Below are 25,103 nucleotides of genomic sequence, written 5' to 3'. Positions count from 1 at the left end.
TAAAATATTTATACAGGTTTTTATTTTGCTGATGTGTGTATACATTTTTCAGGCTGGCTCTGTACATTCTCCAAGCTGCTTCAAGTTGTGATTTTGCTGACTTAGGTTCTGGAAGAACGAAACTAAACATGAATGATAAAATGCAATAATAAGTTCAGCCAGCAGATGTTGCTCTAAGCCTTCAATTATTTGGTTCTGTCGAGCACACACAATTTTCAGGAAAAAACAAAACAAAAAACAAAGCCAAAACATTTTTTCCCGTTACTTCTATTTACTACAAAAGAAAAAAAAAAAAGATTATGGAATTTGGAACAAATTTAAAAACAAACAATACAATTGGAACTATAATGGAACTCAATATGGAAATAGTAAATCATAAGCATATTTACCATTAAGCGTTTACTTAAACGGCATAATAAACATAAAACGTCCCTTACAATATGACACAAACACGTTCTCATACTTTCCTGCAGACTTGAAGAGGGAAGGACAGTCCTGATTTGGAGCCCCTGATGTTTGTTGCTATGGTGCACCACATTTAAGTACTTTAGAGAAAATTGCCCAAAGACACAGACAAAAGTAGGCTGTATGTCAACTGGGTATGCTGAATTTCTATTCCTCCTTCAAGGGACACTGCTTCACTTCAACAGAGTGGTTTAGTGTCTGGAGTCCCTTTGCGCCAATCTTCCATTCGGCATTAAACCATCTTTATTATTTTAATGCTAAAAAAGAATTCTCAGCAACCCATCCACTCTATACTACTGGGGCTAATGAGCAAGCATTAGAATGAGCAGCAATGGGTGGTGGTGACTGGATGAGTGTTAGCTGACCCCTTTCAGCCTATCATATCGCTAATTGCTGGTATGAATTTGTATGGCTAGAAGGAAGTGTATATTGAATTCCTTAGCCATAATTCTGGTGGGGCCAGACTGTGGGTGGCCAGGGACCCCGATTCAGTATTAAACTGGTAGCAAATGGTATAATGTTAAATGGAGGGATGGGGGTTGGGCAGGGTTTCAGGCACTAAAATCAATTTAGTGAGAGGAAATGGTTTTAGTGCTTGTAGAGTCCCAATGAGCTGTGTGTCACCAGTGCTGTGCTGTTGCTGTGCTTCACTGGCACACTCTCATTCTGGTCATGACTTCTCCTTTCCATAATTAGCACCTCACTATTTTGTGAGTTAAGCTCCTATACACTAAAACGTCTGTTTTTAGTTAAGGGCAAATATTTGAGGCAGCCAGAGTTCCAGAGACAAAATGGAACTAAATTATCTGCTCCTACTACAATAGACAATGGAGATGCAACTAATTTTGATAAACTGGTCCACATATTTGGTCAGGGTCTACCTAAGCTAAAAGGCTGATCCAGACATGGACATCTTGGTTACTGTGCCTAGTGGAGTATCAGCTACACGTCAATGATAAGGCAAAATGAAGGATGAGATAATTGACAATCAATCTCTCAACGGAAAGGGAACATCCTGGCATTTTGGTTCTAGACTACCCTTATGCGTAGGACCAGTCTTATATGCAAATCGTACAAGTTCTCTCTAAAATGGCACAGAAGCCAAAACTTGCTTAAGACCTAACAAGGGTCTAATCAAAATACTTGGTTAAATTGGAGTACATAACATAATCCTTAAACATCTGAACATCAGTTGCTTATTGAATATGTACTAAACATTTCAGCTTTTTAATGACAGCTAGTATTAGTGGCAAGTATGACCATTGTCTGTAAGCAATGCATGCAAATGTCTCAGCTTTTATCACATTTTGTGAACAGCGTCCTTTTTTTCCCACGAATGAAGCTAATCACAGTCAGGATATTATGCCTGACTGAAACTTTATTCATATGATGAATTTAACAAGAAATAACTCTACCCTTTAACCAGTCCTGGAAATATACACATTGAAGGCCAGCAAATACACCATTCTGTGAAATATACAATGTATTTCCTGGTTGCTTTTTTTTATGTTTACATACATACCAGTCATAATATAATAACACATGATTTCTAAGCACAATTCATTGCTTACGATTGCGGTTTCTTGGGACTAGTCTTCTTGTCAAACGGCAAGGCCTTCTGGGTACATGTCAAAGCTAGCGCACGGTCGCGTGCTTTAAAGGCAAAGTGAGCCAATCTGGTAAATGTCTGAAGTTCGACAAGAGAATCTGACCAGACACATTCTGAAGCCTTTGTGAAAACCTGATAAGTAAAACAAATACGGTTTTCTTTACGCGTTTAAACTAATCATGGATATATTTCAATTCAAATAATTTTTCAAATGTAAACGTTTTTTTTTTTTTTTAACTGTATGAATATTCCCTTCTCAAACAAATTCTTTTGTTTAAAAACAGAACTTAGCATAATATTTATGTGACACATGGAAAGCAAAAGAAACAGCAATTTTGAGTACAAATTACTATTCATAGAATAGATAAAAATTAAAGTATGTAATATTTTTTTTTTCCTTATTAAATCTTCCTTTACACAAAAATTGGATAGGATACAGAAATCAGAGATGGGAATGTAAGATGAAATACTACTTTTGCCAAATGACAGAAATAGCAAAATACTATTTAGTGATTATTCTGCTCACTGGATTTTGTAAGGAACATTGTTACATTTGTAGAAATGTCGCCAGAATGTAAAATAATATCTGTATTTAGGCTTACTACAAGTATGCAGTTGTTATAGTTTCACCATATATTTACTATTGCAAACTGCAAAGATCTATGTAGTTGGTACAAAGTTTAACCCCGTCATGCAGTGTGTAGAATATGATAGAATAGAAAAAATGTATTACCAGACCTTAGAATGGCTGGACTTAACGTAAGAGAACCCAAAGTCAAAATACAAAACTAAATAAGGGTAACAGAGAGACAGCGAAATCGAGAACAAGCCGAGGCCAAGTGCTTGGAAAATCAAGCAGACTAAATAGGACAGGTAAGGGTTACAACGAAACTCAGGGTCAAGAACAAAGCCAAGCTCAAATACCAGAAAGCACTATGAATCAAGGAACGTGCTAAAGGGTACTGAGAGCAGAAATCACAAGAGGGCAAAGAGAATAGGGTTATATGTGTTTAAATACTAAGTGCTGCTTTGTGATTGGTCCTCGTCATGCCTGCAACCCCAAAACGTACGTGAATGGCGGTGCCAGACTAACGAGGACCAATTAGAGTCAAGATGCGTCCATTTTCTCTTTAAGAATGCGCTCGGAACACGAGCAGTGTTTATCATTTTAATGGTCCCCCTCAGAGATCCTTTGCTTACATGTGCTGTGCAAACAGCTCAGGCTTTCAGTTTGCATAACTCGAACAGAGAACCCCGGCCCGAGGACTAGCTTAGTAACGCTACAGTAACCCCCCGAAGACACACGCAGTTTGCGTGGAGGACCAGGCTTGGCAGGAAAGCGTGAATGGAAAGAATTAACAAGGCGAGGAGCGTAAACATAAATTGCAGGAACCCAGCTATGCTCTTCAGGACCATACCCTTTCCAATGGATCAAATTAATCTTTGCCCTCAACAAAGACAGGCAGAGGAGGAGAACCAGGTCTAGTAAACGTATTACAAAGAAGGTGTGAATTTTTTTTAGGAATTTGCATGTTCTTAGGAAGATCCAAGGCATACGAAACAGGATTAATTTTACGTAAGACACAGAAAGGATCAATATAGCTAACAGAGGTCCCCCGGGCCGGCAGGAGGACAGGGTAAGTAATGTTACAATAGCGCACTCAGTGAGCTGATAACCTCCGACTTCTCACTAGCTTTGTTGCTAGTATACAGTCAAGTAGCTTGACTGGCAATGGCTGCTGAAGAACATTGAAGGACCTGCCAAATTCAGTGGGAAAACTGTTAGGAATTGTAATCCTCTAAAGACTAAACTGGAGCAAAGAAAATGGGGTTCTATAGGACAAATTTCATTTGCAATGAAAAACAACAATTATCCCATGTAAACATGGTCTTGGGGGGAATGAGTTGTAGGTTTTTGTTGCAAGACCCTTACTCCTTCTCCTTTCTACAACTGGAGGATTTGTTACCGCTATATAAATACTACTACTTCTTCTACTTATAATAATAATAATAATAATTTATCCCAGACTATAACACATTACAAGCCCTTTTTAAATCTACAATAGTTTAGAATGCTGTTCAGTAAATTCTCCAATTTCTCTTTTTCCTTAAGCTGCACTCTATGTAATTCAGTCAGTCAAGCTGAGTATAGGTAGGTCACTAAGGTTAGTGGTGGTCAGAGCACATGTTCCTTGTGCCCTGCTAGTATTTGTTAACCTTTCAAAATACGCTAGATCATTAGTCAGTCTTGCTCTATAATTCTAGAGTAACACCTAGAGCAACCTTTGTCAAATGTCATGCAGTTATTTAAGAAGAAAAGTTCAATGTAATCACTGTAGCAATGTGCAGCTATCTGTAACTGAATAAAAGACTGATCATTCCTCCTCTGTCGATTGATGGAAAATCCTAAACTAACTACATCTGCTGAATAAAATCAAGAAATGATTAGACGACATAACACAGTTATTCTTTGACATGACCAACTCCTGCATATCCCAGGCAAAGGATCAAGAGTCTAGAATTGGCGAGGCATGAAATCACAAACGGAAATCAAACACGCAAGCAATCATTGTTAATAAGTATTAGAACTATGAGAACAACACTACGCTAAGCACATAAATGCAGGATACTTTGGTAAGACTCCATTCAAATTTAACATTATGTTATAGCACTGATTGAACATAATTACCTTAAAGGGACACAACGGGCACCTAAACAACTTTAGCTTAATGAAGGAGTTTTGGTGTATAGATCATGCCTTTGAAAGCTCACTGCTCAGTTCTCTGCCATTAAGGAGTTAAATTACTTTGTTAATTTAGCCCTTGTCACTCTTCACGCAAGGAATGTGCACAGCCTTTCTAAACACTTCCTGAAAAAGAACATTTTAAGTTCCTGTACTGCACATTCTGTTTAATCGAGAATTTCTTACATCCTGTTCTGTTAATAATCTTCTAGAACGTGCAGGAGCCTACTGTGTGTGATTAAAGTTCAATTTACAAAGCAGGAGATAACAACCTTATAAAGTTGCATCTGAGTGAAACTTAAACCAATTTTTTAATGCAGGATGTGTGAATCACTACTGGTAGATGTGTGTCTGGGACTGCATACAACAGAAACAAAAGTGATTCCTAAAAACTCCTACATGGCAGAGAATTGAGCAGTGCAACTTCAGGGGCATGATCTATGCACCAAAACTGCTTCATTAAGCTAAAGTTGTTTTGTAGTAGTCAAATACTGGTATATAATTACATCTGTGAGCCAAGTATTTTCTTTGCAAAAACAACAGGAAAAAACAGCCCCATGTTAGCCAATGATAGCAGATGCAAATGATAATTTGATTAACATGAATATTACTGAATCATCATCATTAGTTGAGAATATGTACTTGGGAGAGGCTAGGCACTGTGAAGTCCATCAGTCCTAATCCATTGCAAGCGTGCATTTCAACAGCAACAAGTACCCTTGTCATTGGATTTTGTCCTTCGTTATTTTCCTGAAAACAAAATAATTAATGTTAAATTCAATATACTGAGACCACAACAAGAAGTTAAAGAAAGCAAAACATCAGAATGAGTTAGCCTAATGCAACCAACTTCTAGAAAATTAACAAAAACCTCTTCAATCATTCCCCAAACCCAGAAACAGATCAAGATAAAAACAAAGATGGAATGAAACAAATATTGAAAAACAGACCCAGATAAAAACAAATATGGAATGAAACAAAGATTGAAACACAGACCCAGATAAAAACAGAGATGGAATGAAACAAAGATCGAGAAACAGACCCAGTTAAAAACAAAGACGGAAAGAAACAAAGATCGAGAAACAGATCAAGATAAAAACAAAAATGGAATGAAACAAAGGTTGAAAAACAGACCCAGATAAAAACAGAGATGGAATGAAACAAAGATCGAGAAACAGATCAAAATAAAAACAGGAATTAAATGAAATAAAGATCGAGAAACAGACCAAGATAAAAACAGAGATTGTTAGGGCTGCATAACCAAAGTGATTTAACTCCTAAATAGTAGAGAATAGGACAGGTAGACTGCAGAGGCATTATTATTATGATGATATTTATTTAGCGCCATCAAAGTCCGCAGCGCTTTACAATGGGTGGACGAACAGACATGTAGTTGTAACCAGACACACAGGTACAGAGGGGTTGAGGGCCCTGCTCAATGAGCTTACATGCTAGAGGGAGAGGGGTAAAGTGACACAAAAGGTAAGGATAGTATTAGACTAGTGACAGTTGCAGAAGAGGAATCAGTCGGGAGCTATTAACAGTTAAATTGATACGCTTTAATGAGTTTTTAACGATTTTTTGAAGGAGTAGAGACTGGGTGAGCAACTAACGGAGGAGGGAAGCGAGTTCCACAGGAACAGTGCAGCCCTCGAGAAATCTTGAAGGTGAGCATCAGAGGTGGGAGTACGGACAGAAGATAGACGTAAGTCTTCAGCAGATCGTAAGGGCCTAGACATACTTGTGTATAAGGGAGGATAGATAGGATAGATAGGTGGGAGCGCCATTATGTAGAGATTTGAAAGCAAGAACCAGTATTTTAAATTGAGCCCTATATGTTATAGGAAGCCAATGTAGGGACTGACAGAAGGGTGAGTCGTGGTAGGTGCGGGCTGACAGGAAGATGAGCCTCGCCCCTGCATTCATTATGGACTGTAATGGCGCAAGTTGGGAGCACGTAAGACCACTGAGAAGTAGATTACACTAGTCAAGGCGAGAAAGGACAGTGGAATGGACCAGCACCTTAGTCACATCTGGCGTTAAGTAGGGGCGGATGCACACAATGTTTTTGAGATGGAAATGACAGGATTTGGTGATAGACTGAACATGAGGCTTGAAGGAGAGGTCGGAGTCAAAGAGAACACCTAAGCAGTGAGCCTGCGTGGTGGAGCTGATGGTAGCACTGTTCACTTGGAGGGAGACAGACACAGGAGTAGCAACACTTGAGGGAGGAAAGACCAGAATTTCAGTTTTGGTCAAGTTTAGTTTAAGGAAGTCGGCAGCCATCCAGTTAGAAATAGCAGAGAGGCAGTCAGAGACACTAGTCAAGAGGGACGGGGAGAGATCAGGAGAGGACAGGTAGATTTGCGTGTCATATGCATAGAAATTATATTGGAAGCCAAAGGAGCTAATGAGTTTACCAAGGGAGGCAGTATAGATGGAGAACAGTAGGGGACCATGGAGTTAACCTTGGGGGACACTAACAGAGAGGAGTTGGGGAGAAGAAGCAGAGCCAGAGAAAGAAACACTGAAAGAGCGCTGGGAGAGGTAGGAGGAGCACCAGGAGAGAGCAATATCTTGTAGACCGATATTGCGGAAGATGAGAAGAAGCTGTTGATGATCAACAGTGTCAAAAGCCGCAGACAGGTCAAGGAGAATTAGGATAGAGTAGTGACCACGAGATTTTGCAGTGAGTAGATCATTGGATACTTTGGTCAGTGCCGTTTCCATAGAGTGCTTAGCGCAGAAACCAGACTGAAGCGGGTCTAGCAGAGAGTTGGACTTGAGGCAGTCTGTCAATCTCGCATACACAATTCTTTCAAGGATCTTGGATGCAAAAGGCAGTAGCGAGATAGGACGGTAGTTGGATGGGTAGTTAGGGTCAAGGTTGGGCTTCTTTAGAAATGGGGTAACAGTTGCATGTTTGAAGGGCGATGGGAATATACCAGAGGAGAGAGAGATTGAGAATTTTAGTGAGAGGTGCAGAAAGAGAAGAAGACAGAGTATGGATGAGATGCGAGGGAATTGGATCTAGGGAGCAAGTGGTGGGGCGGGAGGACTGGAGCAGAGCAGAAACCTCTTCCAATGGAGCAGGTGCGAATGAACATAGAACAGCAGAGGGAGTGAAGTTATGGGAAGTATTGTAAAGGGAAGAAGAAAGATGAGAGATCTCTTCCCTGATTGTAGAGATCTTGTCAGTGAAGTGAGTTGCAAAGTCTGAGGTGGTCAAGTTAGTAGGTGGAGGAGGAACAACAGGGCAAAGATCTATACACCACACCTGCTTCTTTAAGCTAAAGTTGTTTTGGTACTTAGAGTGTCCCTTTAATTTTTAGAGTTTATTGAATAAACCCAAAACAGTTACCATACCTCATCATCAGTTCCAAGTTTTTGCCCGATCTGCAGCTGAAGCAACTGCTTTGCTTTTACCCAAGTGGAGATAATCTGTTGCCGCATGGACATAGGCACCACTTCTTCAGGTTTATTCCCATTAGTCAAATCCAAAGCATAATCGCAAATCTAAAGAGTAAAAGCTTGGTGAGAGATAGATAGAGACATGCTCAATAGGAAAACCACTACACCTATTTAAATTAGGAAAAGCCAATAAGGAAGTAATCTGTTTCTGAGCATCAGATTATTAAATACTGTGATTTGGGTCCTGTGTCCCAGGTCCCTGTTATATCACTTTTCCATCTTTCTTCTCTGGGAAACCAGAAATCACTTACAATGTCTCAAATACTCTTCACTGAGTGTTTTTTTTTAACATGCTTTTGTGTTGGCAAGCAAAGTGCTCATTCATGAATTCTCTGCACTAAATGTACAGCTGGCTGCATAGCAACTTTTTAATGCACAGCGACTCTCAAACGTTAACAGGTAGACTACATGTAATGTAGCATTAATGTCAAGCTATGTGCAGCTTCTTTGAAAAGCTTTATCATCACTAACTGGAAATACGTGTCTATGTGATGAACTTTCATAGGAAGTTGTTTATTTATTTATTTTTTTGCTCAGCGACACTTCAGATACATAATTAAATATATGAGAGGCACTGTAAAGCACCCAGTAGCAAATATGACATGATAAAGTAATACAAACTTATATAAAGTACTATTATAGGTTCTATTACAAATTACAAAGTAGAATACAAAAGACAAGCAACAATTAAATAATGTCTTGGTTGTTACAAATGTTGTGCAAATGATAGCTGAAATTACAGTATGATATACAGAATCATATACAGAACTACCAGTTAAAATTAAGATTGCAAATGTTTGAGATAAATGTCTGCTGAACATATTTCTATTTAGCTTCCTCTCTCTTTAGGTTAGTGTAGAATACAATGTATCTATGTTTAGTGTAGAGTACAATGCCTCTATGTTTGGACAACTCCCATGATGCTTTGTCAGCCTAAAAGTGTTACGGCAAGCATTATGACCACTTCATTGATCTGAAGTGGTCATGGTGCCTGGAGTATGTATGTGCCGGTAGCTGCTGGAGAAGTACCGGTAACTCCACCTCTGGTTGCGAGAATTCTGTGCAAAGCCGGCATCTGACGCCAGATGGCACAGACATACAATGGCTCCCCCATCTTCCCATGCTGCCCTTGTACTCCCCTCAGTCTGTCCTCCTTGATCTCATTCTACTTCTGTTGAGGGGGAGTGATGTCAGCCTCAGTAGATTGGACTACAGAGAGAACTTGACCTCAGCGATGTAATGGAGGTAAGATTTACCTTTTTTTTGTTTTAGTTTGGCGGGGGTAAGGGAAGGCGCCAGACTTCGGAAAACTTTACTTTAATCAAAACCAGTGTTTTAAAGGATTATGATTAAGGAATACAACAATTAATGGGGGTGGAAATTCTGTTATTAAAGGGACACTATAGTCACCTGAACAACTTTAGCTTAATGAAGCAGTTTTGGTGTATAGAACATGCCACTGCAGCCTCACTGCTCAATCCTCTGCCATTTAGGAGTTAAAAACCTTTGTTTATGAACCCTAGTCACACCTCCCTGCATGTGACTTGCACAGCCTTCCATAAACACTTCCTGTAAAGAGAGCCCTATTTAGGCTTTCTTTAGTGCAAGTTCTGTTTAATTAAGATTTTCTTATCCCCTGCTATGTTAATAGCTTGCTAGACCCTGCAAGAGCCTCCTGTATGTGATTAAAGTTCAATTTAGAGATTGAGATACAATTATTTAAGGTAAGTTACATCTGTTTGAAAGTGAAACCAGTTTTTTTTCATGCAGGCTCTGTCAATCATAGCCAAGGGAGGTGTGGCTAGGGCTGCATAAACAGAAACAAAGTGATTTAACTCCTAAATGACAGTGAATTGAGAAGTGAAATTGCAGGATAATGATCTATACACTAAAACTGCTTTATTTAGCTAAAGTAATTTAGGTGACTATAGTGTTCCTTTAACCCTTTAAGGACACATGACATGTGTGACATGTCATGATTCCCTTTTATTACAGAAGTTTGGTCCTTAAGGGGTTAAATGATTAAATTTTCTTATAATGTAGGGTATATATAATTCTGATAGTTTCACAAACCTCTGATTTTATCGATGCCATAATCATAGATTTAACACCACCGTGATCTGGACATATATTTGGATTATGTTAGCATGCAAGGCTCTGAGCGCCGTGCCACAAAATTACACTACACCCACAAAACAGATTAATGGCAATTAAGGTGTGCAGAAAGGGCTGAATCCAACATCCAACTTTTGGAGTAAATTCATGATTTAAGGGAGAATTGACATTCATGAAATATGTGGGTGGCAATGCCCCCTTCAATAGTACACATTTAATCTAAACTGTGTATCAGTGATGTTGCAAACAAATGTACACATTAAATGATATGATCCCATATCGATCACAGCAGCTTCTAAGATACATACCCCTTGTGTATATGCGCTGCTGAGTGACTAGCAGCCTGCTCCCAATAGGCACAGGTTGCTGGACAATGGTATATACATCTCATAATTTGTGGAAATGCAGCTATAAATGGAGTCACACGAGGTAACAAACTTTGTAGTTTTTCATACAAAGCGGGGATTGCACAGGAAAAAGAGACTAAGACAGTAAGCATGAGAAGCACAATTAATTGGTTAAACTAAGACCACTACAAGAAGGTTGCGTGTAATCGGACAGAGATCTTTTAATGATTGCAGCAAACTGATTTTTTTTTGTAACTGATGGTGTTGCACTAGTACCTCTAGGGCAAGTTTCACATCAGGAAGCCCATTTGGATCAATTGGCATATTTCCCATGTGAGATTTTCCAGATCCTTTTCTCGGAGGTTTTTTTCCCTTCGCTGATTGCGGATTTATCTCTGGACTCTTACTAACTGATGACACAGGAATCCAGGGATGAATCAGACCCTTAGCTATAGCATTAGACAACATTAAAAACAGAGTGGGGTTCCTGGAAATAAAAAAAAAGAGAAGAAATCATCAAGAATCAATCATTCATTCTACTTGTACGGAAATGATAATATGTTTTTTCTTCCGTGATATTACCGATTTTCTTCAGATATTAGTTAATTAATATTGCATGCAAATAAGTTTGTATTATGCAAAACAAACAAAAAACAGGCAGATCATCAACAATACGAGCTAACTATATGTATGGTACTCACTAGTTTTGTTTTAAAATAAATTAGAACACACAATAAACACAGACACAGTTCATTTATTTTTAAAATGAGCTAGGCCTAAGCGCAGATGTGTCGACAATGTACCAACTCCATGTGACATTGTTACCAATATGTACAATGCCCTGCTTGACAACAGTGTATGCGCATCCAAATAATTTTTATAAAAAAATAATAAATGGGACAGGCCGTGGTGTTTATTCAAAGCTTTAAAGCTTAAGGGGCTGATAACCATAATTTCATAATAATAAACATATAATATAAATGTTAAGCCTTTTAAAACTTTACATTTATTAACCACCAAATTAACCGCCTGACCGCCTTTTGTTTAAAACAATTTACTACTACTACTATATCTTTTCTCAGACCTCTGGGGATGACTTTTGCCCCAATGCTTTATAAACAACAAAATGCAAAATAAAATAAAAGAAGACAAGGCAGGGGTCTGTTTACGCCGCCCCAGGCTCAGTAGCTGCTAACAGGATTGCGCTAGCGCTGCTGCATTTTATTCCCACCCAGCTTCCTGCGCTTTATCCGCTCGCGTCCTGCGTCCAATCAGTTAACTCTTCTCCCCCAGCAATAACAGTGTCACATCTTCTGTCCAGCTACCTGTCTAACTCTGCACAACTACATGTAAATGGCAATAAGCTTTACCTAACTCCCTATATCCACGCAACAAGGCACATTGACCCTTTCTTGCCACCATACATATACGTCACAGAACGTAGTGCCTGTGGAAGTTATATTGCATAGAACGACTTGACACAGTGATTCATGGTACATCATTGAAACATATACATTCCAGTATGATGGGAGTCAAACCTTCAGGCTGCAGTGCTGGTTTGCTGCTGGGCCCATCAGTTTAATCACTTACCGATACGTTGGTAGTGAGATGGGGACAAAGAAACCAAAGGTGTCTTCTAACAAATTGTGGATATATCTCTATAAACTGTGTTCTCTCCTGACATGAATAGGTTTTGCCCTTTAAATAACAGCATCCTTACTCTCCCACCAAAAAGATGGATTCCTCCAATAAAACTCACTCCAACAACTTTGTAATAAGTGGGTTATAAAAGTTAAAGTTCCAATCGGGGAATTCTATGTACCCCTCTCAAAATGTGAAATTAGCATTATTTAATAAGCTGAGTAGATAACATACCCATGGTGTCCAGTTTCCTTGAGTGCTGCAAGCAGTTTTTGAAAAGTGTCTGTCAGTTCAGACACTCTTCCTGCCACCAGGAGATGCTTATTGTGGTTTAACATGTACACTGCAGCATTATGGGTAATCCAAGATTCCTGCAGCTCCCTTCCCAACTCAGCAGCTTGCAGGAAATTGTCCGTGGCATATTTTGAGAGATTCGAAATCCAGTTCCTACGGTATAGAGATTAACAATATTATGAATGCTAAGGAATCTCTGTATGCTGTACTCCACACTAACGGTGATGTAAACATGTTCTGCATACAAAAGCTGAAATGCATTTCCACAATTTAAACCCACTGTTTGTCAAGGACTGGCCAATATATATTTAGAGAGTTATTACAAGAGACGTGTTTTATATAGGGAAAAATATCATATTAAATAATAATAATCATCTTTAATAAATAATAAGAAAAAGTTTACTTTATCATGTTAGTACATTGAATAAATAAATAATACACTAGCAATATCGTGGAACGCATTTGGAACGCATGCGATACAGGAAGTGAAAAGCGGTGGAACTCATAGACCCGGAAGTCGTAGGCGGCGAAAGAGACACCATCTGGAACTTATTATTCAGAAGAGGTTTTTGTTGATTGGTCTAATGGCAAAGGGGGTCCCAAATACCAGTTTTTCCACACCAAAAGGCTTTTAAATGTATGTACGGTTTGTGATATTGTGAACTGCACCTGAGGAAGACGAGATTATTAGTCGAAAAGCGCTGTGCTGATGTTTATGCTGATTTTTCAAGACCTCAATGTAAGGTTTTTTTATTTACTTGTAATAAATGTGATTTTTCTACTCTTCTAATTTGATATTTGCTTGCTCCATAATTCCTATATTTTGAGGACCAAGCTTCATCCCTGGGAGTAATTTCAAGACCAAGTTGGAGACATTATACCTTAAAGTCATACTACTTGAGCCAGTTTTCATACAGGCTCCAGCAAATGCTTATGACCCTAAAAGATTGAATGATATTGGGGTATTTATCTCCTTCATCACTACCACATAGCCACTGATTGTGTTTGTATTTTCTAAGATCTGTGGGTCTTGTACATGGGCTGCACACTATTTCTGTTTTTGAATACACTAGCAATGCCTTACTGCAAGATTCCCTCGAAGCCTGATGCTGTAACTATGGTCCAAGTAATGTACAGCACTGGATTAGAACAATACTTCTTCAGGAAAGTGTGTCAATTAAACTGTTAACAGCTTTTCATCCCCACACCCTGACTCCTCTCCTGCAACTGTAAAAATTCACCTACTAAGCCCTCAGTGAATACTTTTCTAGCAAGCTAGTTTGATACCCCTACTTTTAACAGTTTTTCAAAATGGCTTTTTATGTGTATTTTCCACCTGTCTCCTCCAGTGTCATTTTCGTCCTACATCTCTATATTCAAATTTCTCTCCTACCAATCAAACTTTTCCAATGTTTTTTTCCAATCCTTTAGCACATTGTCCCCAAATTCCCACCAGTCCATCATTGTTTTTTTTTTTTACCATTAATGTCTTTGTATTTTCTCAAACACCATAAATTTTGTCCTCCTTTCAGTCTTTTTCCCACCTCCAGTCCCCATCTCTATAAACTCAACTCCACTTTTACCCTTTGTGTTACTATACCCCACTCCCTCTAGCATGTACGCTCTATGGAATTTGCTGGCGCTTTATAAATAATAAAATAATAATAATAATACAAACACTTTACACCAGAACTTTTCTAACCCAAGGTGCCATCACAGGGCCGCCATCAGGGGGTGACAACCGTGACAGTTGTCACGGGCCCGGCGGCCCTGGGGGGCCCGGCCGCCCGGGCCCCACGTGGAGCGGCGAAACTGCCGCAGGTGCATTTGCACTGGGGCCCATCAGGTGGCCCAAGCATTTAGGGCCACCCGATGGGCCCTATATCTTCAGGGGCCCGGTCAGCGCTGCGGTCGGGTAATTGCGCGACCGGGCCCCTTTAAAAAAATTTGCGGCTACACCGCAAGTGCTGCTGGGAGGAAGTGACGGCCGGTCACTTCCTCCCAGCTAACTCCGCGCGGGGGGAGAGGCAGAGGAGAAGAGAAGAGAAGAGAAGAGAAGAGAAGAGAAGAGAGGAGACGAGAGGAGTTGAGATGAGTTGAGATGAGTTGAGATGAGTTGAGATGAGATGAGAGGACACCAGAGGCATCCACTCCCATCATCCCCAGCCACCCTCCTGCAACTTAAAGGTAAGATGAGGGTGGCTGGTAAATGAGGTGTGTGTATATGTATATGTATGTGTCTGCATGTATGTCTGTGTATGTATATGTATGTGTCTGCATGTATGTATGTCAGTATGTATGTCTGTGTGTATGTATATGTATGTGTCTGCATGTATGTATGTATGTCAGTATGTATGTCTGTGTGTATGTATATGTATGTGTCTGCATGTATGTATGTATGTCAGTATGTATGTCTGTGTGTGTATATGTATATGTATGTGTCTGCATGTATGTATGTCAGTATGTATGTCTGTGTGTATGTATATGTATGTGTCTGCATGTATGTATGTATGTCAGTATGTATGTCTGTGTGTATGTATATGTATGTGTCTGCATGTATGTATGTGTGTATGTATATGTATGTGTCTGCATGTATGTATGTATGTCAGTATGTATGTATGTCTGTGTGTGTATATGTATATGTATGTGTCTGCATGTATGTATGTATGTATGCCAGTATGTATGTCTGTGTGTGTATATGTCAGTCTGTATATAAGGACCTAACTAATCCTGTATTGTTTATGCAAGCAGGACATAGGTTGTTCATGATACATAATAAGAGACTCTTAACACTGTTGGGACTGAAATATTTACTCAAGTGATTATCTTATGGACTTTTATATTTATATGGTTTGAGAGACTGAGAAGCAATGTATCTGCTGTTCCCTATATGTCTTTAACGATTTGCATACTTGGGTATAGGAAAAGTATAATTCATATCGGCACTTTATATTTATATTTATTTTTATTCATTGTTATTTAACTTTTTAAGCTCCCGGATACCCACATTTACTGTGTACTGTTTGCAAGTTTTTATAGGATTTGGTGAACTCTTATTCTTCCAGTTTTAGAGCTTAAATACTGTCCCTCTGTCTTATTCCCTCTTTTCCACTTCCTGCTACACTCACTCTGTAAATATCAGGATTATATATCCAGTATGTATATATATATGTCTAAATGTATGTCTGTTTGTCAGTATGTATGTTTGTCTGTGTGTGTATGTCAGTATGCATGTATGTCTGTGTGTGTATGTCAGTATGTATATATGTCTGTATGTGTGTCTGTGTGATGTATGTCTGTATGTGTGTCTGTGTGATGCATGTCTGTATGTATGTCTGTGTGATGTATGTGTATGTATGTCTGTATGTATGTCTGTGTGTATGTCTGTGTGTGTGTCTATCTGTATGTATGCGTGTATGTAAGTATGTATATATGTCTGTGTGTGTGTGTGTGTGTGTGTGTGTGTGTATGTCAGTATGTCTGTATGTGTGTGTGTATGTCAGTATGTATATATGTCTGTATGTATGTATGTCTCTGTGTGTGTATGTCAGTATCTATGTATATATATATCTATTAGCATGAATGTCAGTACGCATGCATGTCTGTGTGTGTGTATGTCAGTATGTCTGTATGTATCTGTGTATGTATATATCTATCTGTGTGTGTATGTATGTATGTATGTATATCAGTATGTATGTATGTCAATATGTATGTATGTCAATATGTATGTACGTTTTTGTATGTATATATGTATGTTTGTATGTCAGTTTGTATGTATATCTGTTTTTCAGTATGTATGTATGTATGTCTATGTCAGTATGTGTGTGTATCTGTGTATGTGTCTAAACGTGTGTATGTTTGTTTCAGTATTTGTGTATCTTTCTGTGTGTGTGTCTGTGTCCTTTTGTGTCTGTGTGTGTGTATTCCTGTGGGCGGGATTTGGAGGCGGGGCTTGGAGGCAGGCACCGGGGGCCCAGACCTTGAGCTTTGTTAGGGGCCCCACAATTTCTGATGGCGGCCCTGTGCCATCACAGTCTGAAAGTAGGATCTCAGTAATGCACAGCACCGGATTAGGACATCATAAGCATCTTGTACCCACACTGACCTAAATCTTATTGCAGTTCTATTGCAGTCTGATGCTGAACATCTATTAATGAAGTAATGGACATCTAGTATAGTAATGGACCAGCAGAGATGACGACTTTGATAGCCATGGAAAAGGAACAAGTCCTTATAATAAATACTCAAAAATCAGGTTCTCTTACAAATATGAGATAAAATCTGGTGGCGATGATAATGTTTTGTTTAACACTACCACTTGTACGTTTAAGAAATGCTGTAAATCAAAGTACTTGTTTTAAGTAAAATAAGTATTGCATGTCTAGAGAGAGCACTGAACCATGGCATTAAGGACAACCATCATAATTAATCAACGTAACTTTAAATGTCACCTGCTGTGTCCTTCCAATATAATCAGGCTTACTATAGCAGTGGTACCTGATGCAGTTTTGATTTATATCGCAAGTGATGCGTGTGAACTGTTTAAATGTGTTTTGTTCAACACAAATGATGTAACTATATAAATGTGACAGAATTAGCACTTACTATTTTAAAAGAAAATCTGTATATATTTATACACACAGATTTTCTTTAAAAATATGTACACTAAAATCTAGTGTTGCAAGTAAGAGTTGCAAGTACTTTTGTATTACTGACCTCAATAACCGTTCAATAATACAAAGTGGAATAATGTAGAGCTGTATAGTGATATAACAATATACAGAAAAACCCAAAATGTATGCTCAAATATTTTGTTCATAACTCCAACCTGGAATGTGGATAGATGCAAAGGATGAACAGAAAAGACACACATGGCATAACAGGTTTGAACTGACATCATTTCCAGACAAAATTCAGCTATGGAAATTGATACTCAAAATTGGAAATTTGGTGGCAGCTTTACACTGTTTATGGCATTTATAATCTGTATCTTACCATACTACTATAGAGCACACAACCTATTACAACTGAATTCATTCAAATGCAGAATAGCATGTCACGGCACCACATTAATAGAATAAAATAAGTATTCATTTAGTTATAAAGTTACACAAGACACTTGGAAAGAAGGAACACAACATGTTAGGATGGAATTGTACAAACAGACCACAAGAAGTATTTGAAAGAGTTGTAGATTCAGAGAGTTGAGTCTCTAAGTAATACTTGATATGTTAATTGGGAAGCACAGATGTAGTTAGGCATTATGTGGTCCAATTCATTCTATTTATTCTTCTTTACTCAGAATGATAGACTCCCTGAAGTATGTTTATGACCACTGAACCTGAACCCACTTCAAACCAGATCTACAGAACTACACAGGTCTCCTGGCTATGTTTACAGACACAGGAATCAACAATGTCATATCACATGCATCAAAAATGGACCATAAAGTGCATTATTACTGCTTTATTTGTACAGTTTTTCTGACTCAAAAGTTTTGAAATGTAGTTTGGGAGAAAAAAAAAAATCTACCTTTTCTGTCGAATATCTCCGAAAATAATAATTAGTGCATATGTTTAACCCCTTAAGGACCAAACTTCTGGAATAAACGGGAATCATGACATGTCACACGTCATGTGTCCTTAACCCCTTAAGGACCAAACTTCTGGAATAAAAGGGAATCATGACGTGTCAGACATGTCATGTGTCCTTAAGGGGTTAAGGGGTTAAACGTCAATTATTTTGGGAGGATAATATCCACTTCAGATAAGTATTGAAGTGTAATTTATACACTGTGCAATCAAAATAATCAGCAAATCTTGGTAAAAGTGAAGATGGGGACTGGAGGTTGAAAAACAGTAATTTTACTTACCGTAAATTCCATTTTTCTTAGTATAGTGGCAGTACTCACAAGTGGGATGTTCCTTCCGGTGTTGGACAAGAAGCTCCCCCTTCTTTGAATATTATAGCTGTGCTCCGCCTGCTGCCTCCATATAACCTGCAAGATTGAATCACCCGCCAGTAATAAAAAAGAACCAAACGGAGACAGACTAATGCAAAAAACATTTAATCCAAATGAAAGAGGAGGGAAACCCAGTACTGCCACTATACTAAGAAAAAAGGAATTTACGGTAAGTAAAATTACTGTTTTTCCCTTCGTATAGTGGCAGTACTCACAAGTGGGATATAGCAAGATCCCTGTAACCAAACAAAAGGGTGGGGACTCAGCAGGCCACAGCTTGCAGCACCTTACGCCCAAAAGCAGCCTCAGATGATGAAAATATGTCCAGCCTATAATGCTTGATGAAGGTATGCAAGGAAGACCAAGTAGCCGCTTTGCAGATGTCTTCAGGTGATGCTGCTGCTCTTTCAGCCCAGGAGGTGGCCATAGCCCTAGTGGAATGAGCTTTCAACGGGAATCTGAGAGGAATCCCTTTGGAGTGATAAGCCAACTTGATGGTATCTGTAAGCCATCTAGCCAGAGAGGGTCCGGAAACAGCACGACCCCTGTACTTGCCTTGAAAGTAGACAAAGAGATGATCTGAGGATCTAAACCCCTGAGTCTTCTTAAGGTAGATCTTCAGGGATCTTCTAACATCCAGGAGATGCCACTTTCTTTCCAGATCCGATGTAGGAGATTGACAAAAGGACGGCAGAATAATAGGTTGGTTAATCGCAGCCCTAGAGATAACTTTAGGCAAAAAAGAAGGCCTGGGGTGCAGGACCACTTTTTCTTGATGGAATATGGTGAACTCCGGAGAAGATGACAGAGCTCGGATCTCACCAATTCTCCTAGCGGAGGTGATAGCCACCAGGAAAGCCGTCTTGAAGGTTAGTAGCTTGATGGGGACCTGAATCAATGGTTCAAACGGTGGTTCACAAAGGGCTTGAAGAACCAGAGACAAATCCCAGGAAGGAAAAGACACTAATCTGGGAGGCCTCTTCAACCGTATGGACTTAACAAACCTTCGGACCAGTATGTTTGAGGCAATGTCACGAACCAGGAAGTGACTTAGAGACGAAATTTGGCCCTTGAGTGTAGAGACCCCTAGGCCGGCTTCAAAACCATCCTGCAAAAAAGAAAGGATTTCCGGGATAGATGTTCTGGCAGGATCCGAACCCCGAAGAGAACACCAGGTTCTGAATTTCCTCCAGACTCTGAAATAGATTTTCGAAGTGGACAAGCGGACAGAGGATAACAAAACGTCACATAAATGTTCTGAGAGACCATGTCCCTGAAGGATCATCCTTGCAGCAACCATGCTGTCAGGCGAAACATTTCCAGGGTTTCTACTGGAAGAGTCACATTCTCTAATATGGTGGAAGAGATCGGGAGAGACCAACGTGATATGGTCATATTTTCCACTTCTGAGAACCAACTTCTGTTTGGCCAGAAGGGCAGGACTGCTAGAATTCTTGCCTTCTCCCATCTTATCTTCTGAACAATCCGGGGAATAAGAGCGACAGGCGGAAAAATATAAGCCATGTTGAAGTCCCAAGGGATCGACAGACCGGCTAGGACATCTGGGTAGTCTCCTGCTTGGAGAGAAGCGAATCTCTGCACTTTTCGGTTTCTCCTTGTTGCCAACAAGTCTATCTCTGGCCTGCCGAAGCGGGAAACTAGCTCCAAGAAAACTTGGTTTGATAGCGCCCAGTCTGCCTGAGACCAATGACTTCTGCTGAGGTCGTCTGCAATAACGTTTAGAGACCCTTTGATATGGGTAGCTGAGATTGCGAGAAGATTGGTTTGGGCCCAAGACATTATACAGTAGCAGAGATCTTGGAGAGCTTTTACCTTCGTGCCTCCTTGGCGATTTAAATAAGCCACAGTGGTGGCGTTGTCCGACTGAATCCTCACCGTCCGATTGGCGATGACTGACCCGAAGGACACCAGTGCCTTCCAAACCGCTTGTAATTCCCTGAAATTTGAGGAAGCGCCTGCCTCTTCCTTGTTCCAAAGACCTTGATGGAATTGAGAACCGAGATGGGCGCCCCAACCAGTCTGGGAAGCATCTGTGGTTATCGTAATCCACTGTTTTTGTGCAAAAGATAGGCCTTTTGAAATGTTGCTCCTGTCTCTCTACCAGTTTAGCTGTTTTTTTACCATTTCGGATAGGTGGAAGGGAGAGTCTAGATCTTCCTGTTTTCGAGTCCATTGTGAAAGAATGTCCCATTGCAATGGTTTTGATTCTGCTTTTGCCCAAGCCACTGCTGGGATTGCAGAAGTGAGGAGGCCTAGCAAACTCATAGCATCCCTGATTGAGCTTAGGTTTTTCTGCAGCTTTGATACGGCTTTTAAGATCCTCCTTTGTTTCTCTATTGGTAGAAACAGAGACAGGGACTGTGATTCTACCAAAAGACCCAAGAATTTTTGTAAAATGTGCGTTACAGACAGAATACTTTCCATGCGGAACTTCTGGTACGGTATGCAGGTGTTGACTTGTTTTAGGTCTAGTATTGGCCGAAAGGATCCGTCTGGTTTCTGAACCAGGAACAGGCGGGAGTAAACCCCCTGAAATTCCCAACGTTTGGGTACCTTCTCTACCACATCTTTCTTAAAAGAAGAAGAGCTTCTGTTAGGAGTGCTTCTGTTTTTTCCCTTGAAGGATAGTCTGATAGTAGGAAGGAAGGTTGTGGTCTTGTTGAAAACTTTATTCTGTAACCTTCTGAAATTGTTCTTATAATCCACCCATTTGATGTACTCTTTTTCCACTCGTGGGCGAAGAACCGAAGGCGTCCTCCCACTCTTTTGGCGTCAAAACTTCCTCTTTTTGTCTTGCCTGTTGGATTCTTGTCTAGACCACTGGCTGCTGTTTCCACCTTGTTTTTGAAACCTTCGAAACCGCCCTTGGTAACGAAAGGACCGCTGACCCATATACTGAAAACGTTTATATCCCTGTGATCTTGATTCCAGAGGTAGGGCTTTCTTTGTGTCCGACATTTGTTTAATAATGTCTTCCAAAGGCGTTCCAAATAGTTGTTCCTCTCAAAGGGTAATTCACACAAGGCAGCCTTGGATGCTGAATCTGCTGTCCATGTACGTAACCAAAGAGCTCTTCTGGCTACTGACGACAATCCCATAATTCTTGCTGCTAAACGCATAGACTCATCAGAGGCATCCAAAAGTAATTCATTAGATAATTTCAGTAGGAACATAAGATGGGAAGGATCTGCATCTGATTTTCCCATAAGAGACTCTTCCAGGGCTTGTAGCTAAACGCTCTGAGCCCTGAGAACCGCTGAACCTGCAATACCGGCTCTGCATTGGTACCCTGCGGCCTGAAATATTCTTCTACATGAAGTTTCGGCCCGTTTATCCATTGGGTCTTTAAGTCCTGAGACTTCGCCAATGGGTATAGTGGTTTTCTTAGATAGCTGGGCAATCTGAATATCTACTTTAGGAAGATCTTCCCACTTTTCTTCCGACTGTAGTTTGAACAGCAGTTTAAATTGTTTAGAAATAAATGCACGTCTTTCAGGATTCTTCCATTCTCTATGAAGGAGATCCAAGATTTTAGGTGACATCGGGAAACCTTTAACCTTACCCTTGGTAGGTTCCGTTTCTTGTACAGCTGATGTTACTTCCTTAATAAATTGTTTCAGCTCTTCTGGTGGGAAGCCCTCCTCCACACTGGAAGCTAGGCTGGAAATATCCGAAGGCGAAGAAATAGAGCATTCTCCTGAAGAAACGTCAGACACCGAAGGAGATCTATTCCTTCTACGTTTCTTAGGCTTCTCTTGTATAGCCGGTTCTTGCTTCACAGAATCTTTAAAAGACTCAAACGTCTGGTACAAATTTTCCTGAAACCAGCCCAGGAAGGATGCCATATCAGTCTGCTTAGCTTTCTCTAGCAATTCCGCAGAGCACTGATTACACGTCTTTTTGCGACATCCGTCAGGCAGAGGTACAGCACATTCCAGACAACATAAGTGCTTAGATTTGCTTGTGGCTTTTTTAGGGACAGATGCTGACATCTTGTCCTTATCCGCTTTGTCCGGGGGAATAGGACTGGACATATCTGTGGATCAAACAAAAAATGATTCAATAGAATTAGAAATAGACGCATGCATAATAATAGATGAATGAAAGGAGAGATTCATAAAATCTCACCTTAAATCACCTAATGTCTGTGTAGGAGGGCTGGTGACACGGAGAACCAGGGCTGTACACCCACCCTTGGGGTCAGAAAGGTTCTGCGCAGTTTATATACCAAATAAAAAAAAAATGTAAATTTTTAATTTGGCGCCAAAACCCCGGTTTCGCAGTTGCGTGATTCCGTGTTTGGTGGAACGCAACGCCTCCCGGCGTGTGTTCCACCACTGTGCGCATGCGAAAAGCAATCGAGGAGGACCGCCCGGGAACTCATCTTAGCAGCCACAAAAGGGAAGTACCCGGTCGCGTTCCGTAACGCTAGACCGGAAGTACTGCGCCACTCAGTTCCCACCCGGGGAACCATCGGGCAATTACCTCCCCGATCAGCAGCCTGTGCTGATCGCACCTTCTCCACCTGAACTGGGGAACCTGTCCGTCCCGTTGCCGGGACAAGAAGAACTGGCGGGTGATTCAATCTTGCAGGTTATATGGAGGCAGCAGGCGGAGCACAGCTATAATATTCAAAGAAGGGGGAGCTTCTTGTCCAACACCGGAAGGAACATCCCACTTGTGAGTACTGCCACTATACGAAGGGAAAAAGACTATGGAAGGAGGACAAAGTGTATGGTGTTTAAGAAAATGCAAAGATATTAATGGTAAAAAAAACAATGATGGACTGGTAGGAATTTCGGGGACAATGTGCTAAAGGATTGGAAAAAAAAGACATTAGAAAAATTTGATTGGTAGGAGAGAAATTTGAATATAGAGATTTAGGACGAAAAGGACACTGGAGGATTTAATATTTTCAAATTATTTCATATTTTGGGATCAAAATATTATAAAATATAAACAGTTTTCAGAATATTAAGTCCTTTTAAAATTTTGCACATGCAAGTGCCTTTTTACCTATTAAATCTATACCGTTATTATAATGGTATAGATTTAATAGGTATAGATTTAAACGGTATAGATTTAAGCGGTATAGATTTAATAGGTAAAAAGGCACTTGCATGTGCAAAATTTTAAAGGGACTTAATATTCTGAAAACTGTTTTTATTTTATAATATTTTGATCCCAAAATATGAAATAATTTGAAAATATAAAACGAGACCGGAAACAACTCAGTAACTAGCATCCACTACTAGTTACTGGTTGCTGTAAGTAGAAATAGGTTACCAGCAGCTATTAAACCTTTTCTAAGCAGGTGCACCTTTCCCATGACACTGACCTGCTCAGGGCCGTCTTTAATATTGATTGGTCCCTGGGAAAGCATTTGCTTGGGCCCCCTGGGCATGCAATAACTCCCTCCACCGCAACCCAGCAGCAAAACTAATGTAGAGAGTGCCCTGGTGCAAAAAAAAAAAATGTAGGCCTCACCTGTAGCACAAGAGTAAAGAAAAGATAGATCCCCATCTGTCATACAACTCCTGCGATGCTATGCCAGCTGGGGATCTACCATCCTTGCAGGGTTGTATTTGTGAGCTGTGTTTGTGCAATTGAATGTAAGTATGTTTTTTTATACAGTGTATGTGTGCATTTAGGTGTGTATTTGTATGTACTATTACCATTGCAATGCAGTGGTGAATTTGTGTGTAGTGTTTCCGTTTGAATGCAGGGGTGTGTGATTGTCTGTAGTGTTGGCTTTTAAATGCAGGTGTACTTTTGTGTGTAGAGTTGGTGTTTGTATATAATTTTAACGTTTTAATACAGGGATGTGTTTGTATGTAAGGAGGTGTTTGGATGTAGTGTTGTTTTTTAAATGCGTTATTAAATTTGTGTGTAGTATTGGTGTTTCAGCAAACTGGTGTGCCTGTATGTAATGTTTGTGTTTGCAGGGGTCTGTTTGCATGTTGAGTGATTTCTGGGATGTATGAACATACATATTAACACATATACACGTACACATTAACACGCAGATACACACATAAACACAATGACACATGCTCACACCTTGACACATGCACACACTGGCATATACACACACACAGACACTCAGAAACACACCCTTTGACAAACAGATACAAGCACTTTCACACACACACATATACACATTGGCACATCCACACACAGAGATACATACACACACACACACACTGACACAGGTATTTACACACAAACACACACACACACACACACACACAAAGGTATAAATGCAGGGTACATTGTATTGTATAAATGTGTACAGTGTTAGCAATGGAATGTTGGAGTGTATTTGTGTGCAGTGTTGGCATTAAAATGCTGGGATGTATGCATTATCACACACCGACATATACATACACACACACACAGGTACACACTGACACACAAGTACACATACACGCAGAT

The 25,103-nt window shown here is 39.9% G+C and overlaps 1 protein-coding gene across 1 annotated transcript in view; it reads right to left on the bottom strand.

Annotated features, from left to right (window-relative positions):
- Positions 1 to 25,103, bottom strand: part of CFAP46 (cilia and flagella associated protein 46) — a 154,648-nt gene that overhangs the window by 93,778 nt on the left and 35,767 nt on the right. Inside the window, exons 18-22 of the mRNA XM_063433591.1 lie at positions 12,626 to 12,838; positions 11,027 to 11,237; positions 8,184 to 8,333; positions 5,460 to 5,567; positions 2,037 to 2,206 (exon numbers count right to left, since the gene is read on the bottom strand). Coding sequence (XP_063289661.1) covers positions 2,037 to 2,206; positions 5,460 to 5,567; positions 8,184 to 8,333; positions 11,027 to 11,237; positions 12,626 to 12,838 — 852 coding nt within the window. The remainder of the gene's footprint in view (positions 1 to 2,036; positions 2,207 to 5,459; positions 5,568 to 8,183; positions 8,334 to 11,026; positions 11,238 to 12,625; positions 12,839 to 25,103) is intronic.

This window comes from Pelobates fuscus, chromosome 10 (genome assembly GCF_036172605.1).
Source record: "Pelobates fuscus isolate aPelFus1 chromosome 10, aPelFus1.pri, whole genome shotgun sequence".
NCBI lineage: Eukaryota > Metazoa > Chordata > Amphibia > Anura > Pelobatidae > Pelobates > Pelobates fuscus.
This window is presented reverse-complemented; position numbering and strand designations above follow the sequence as displayed.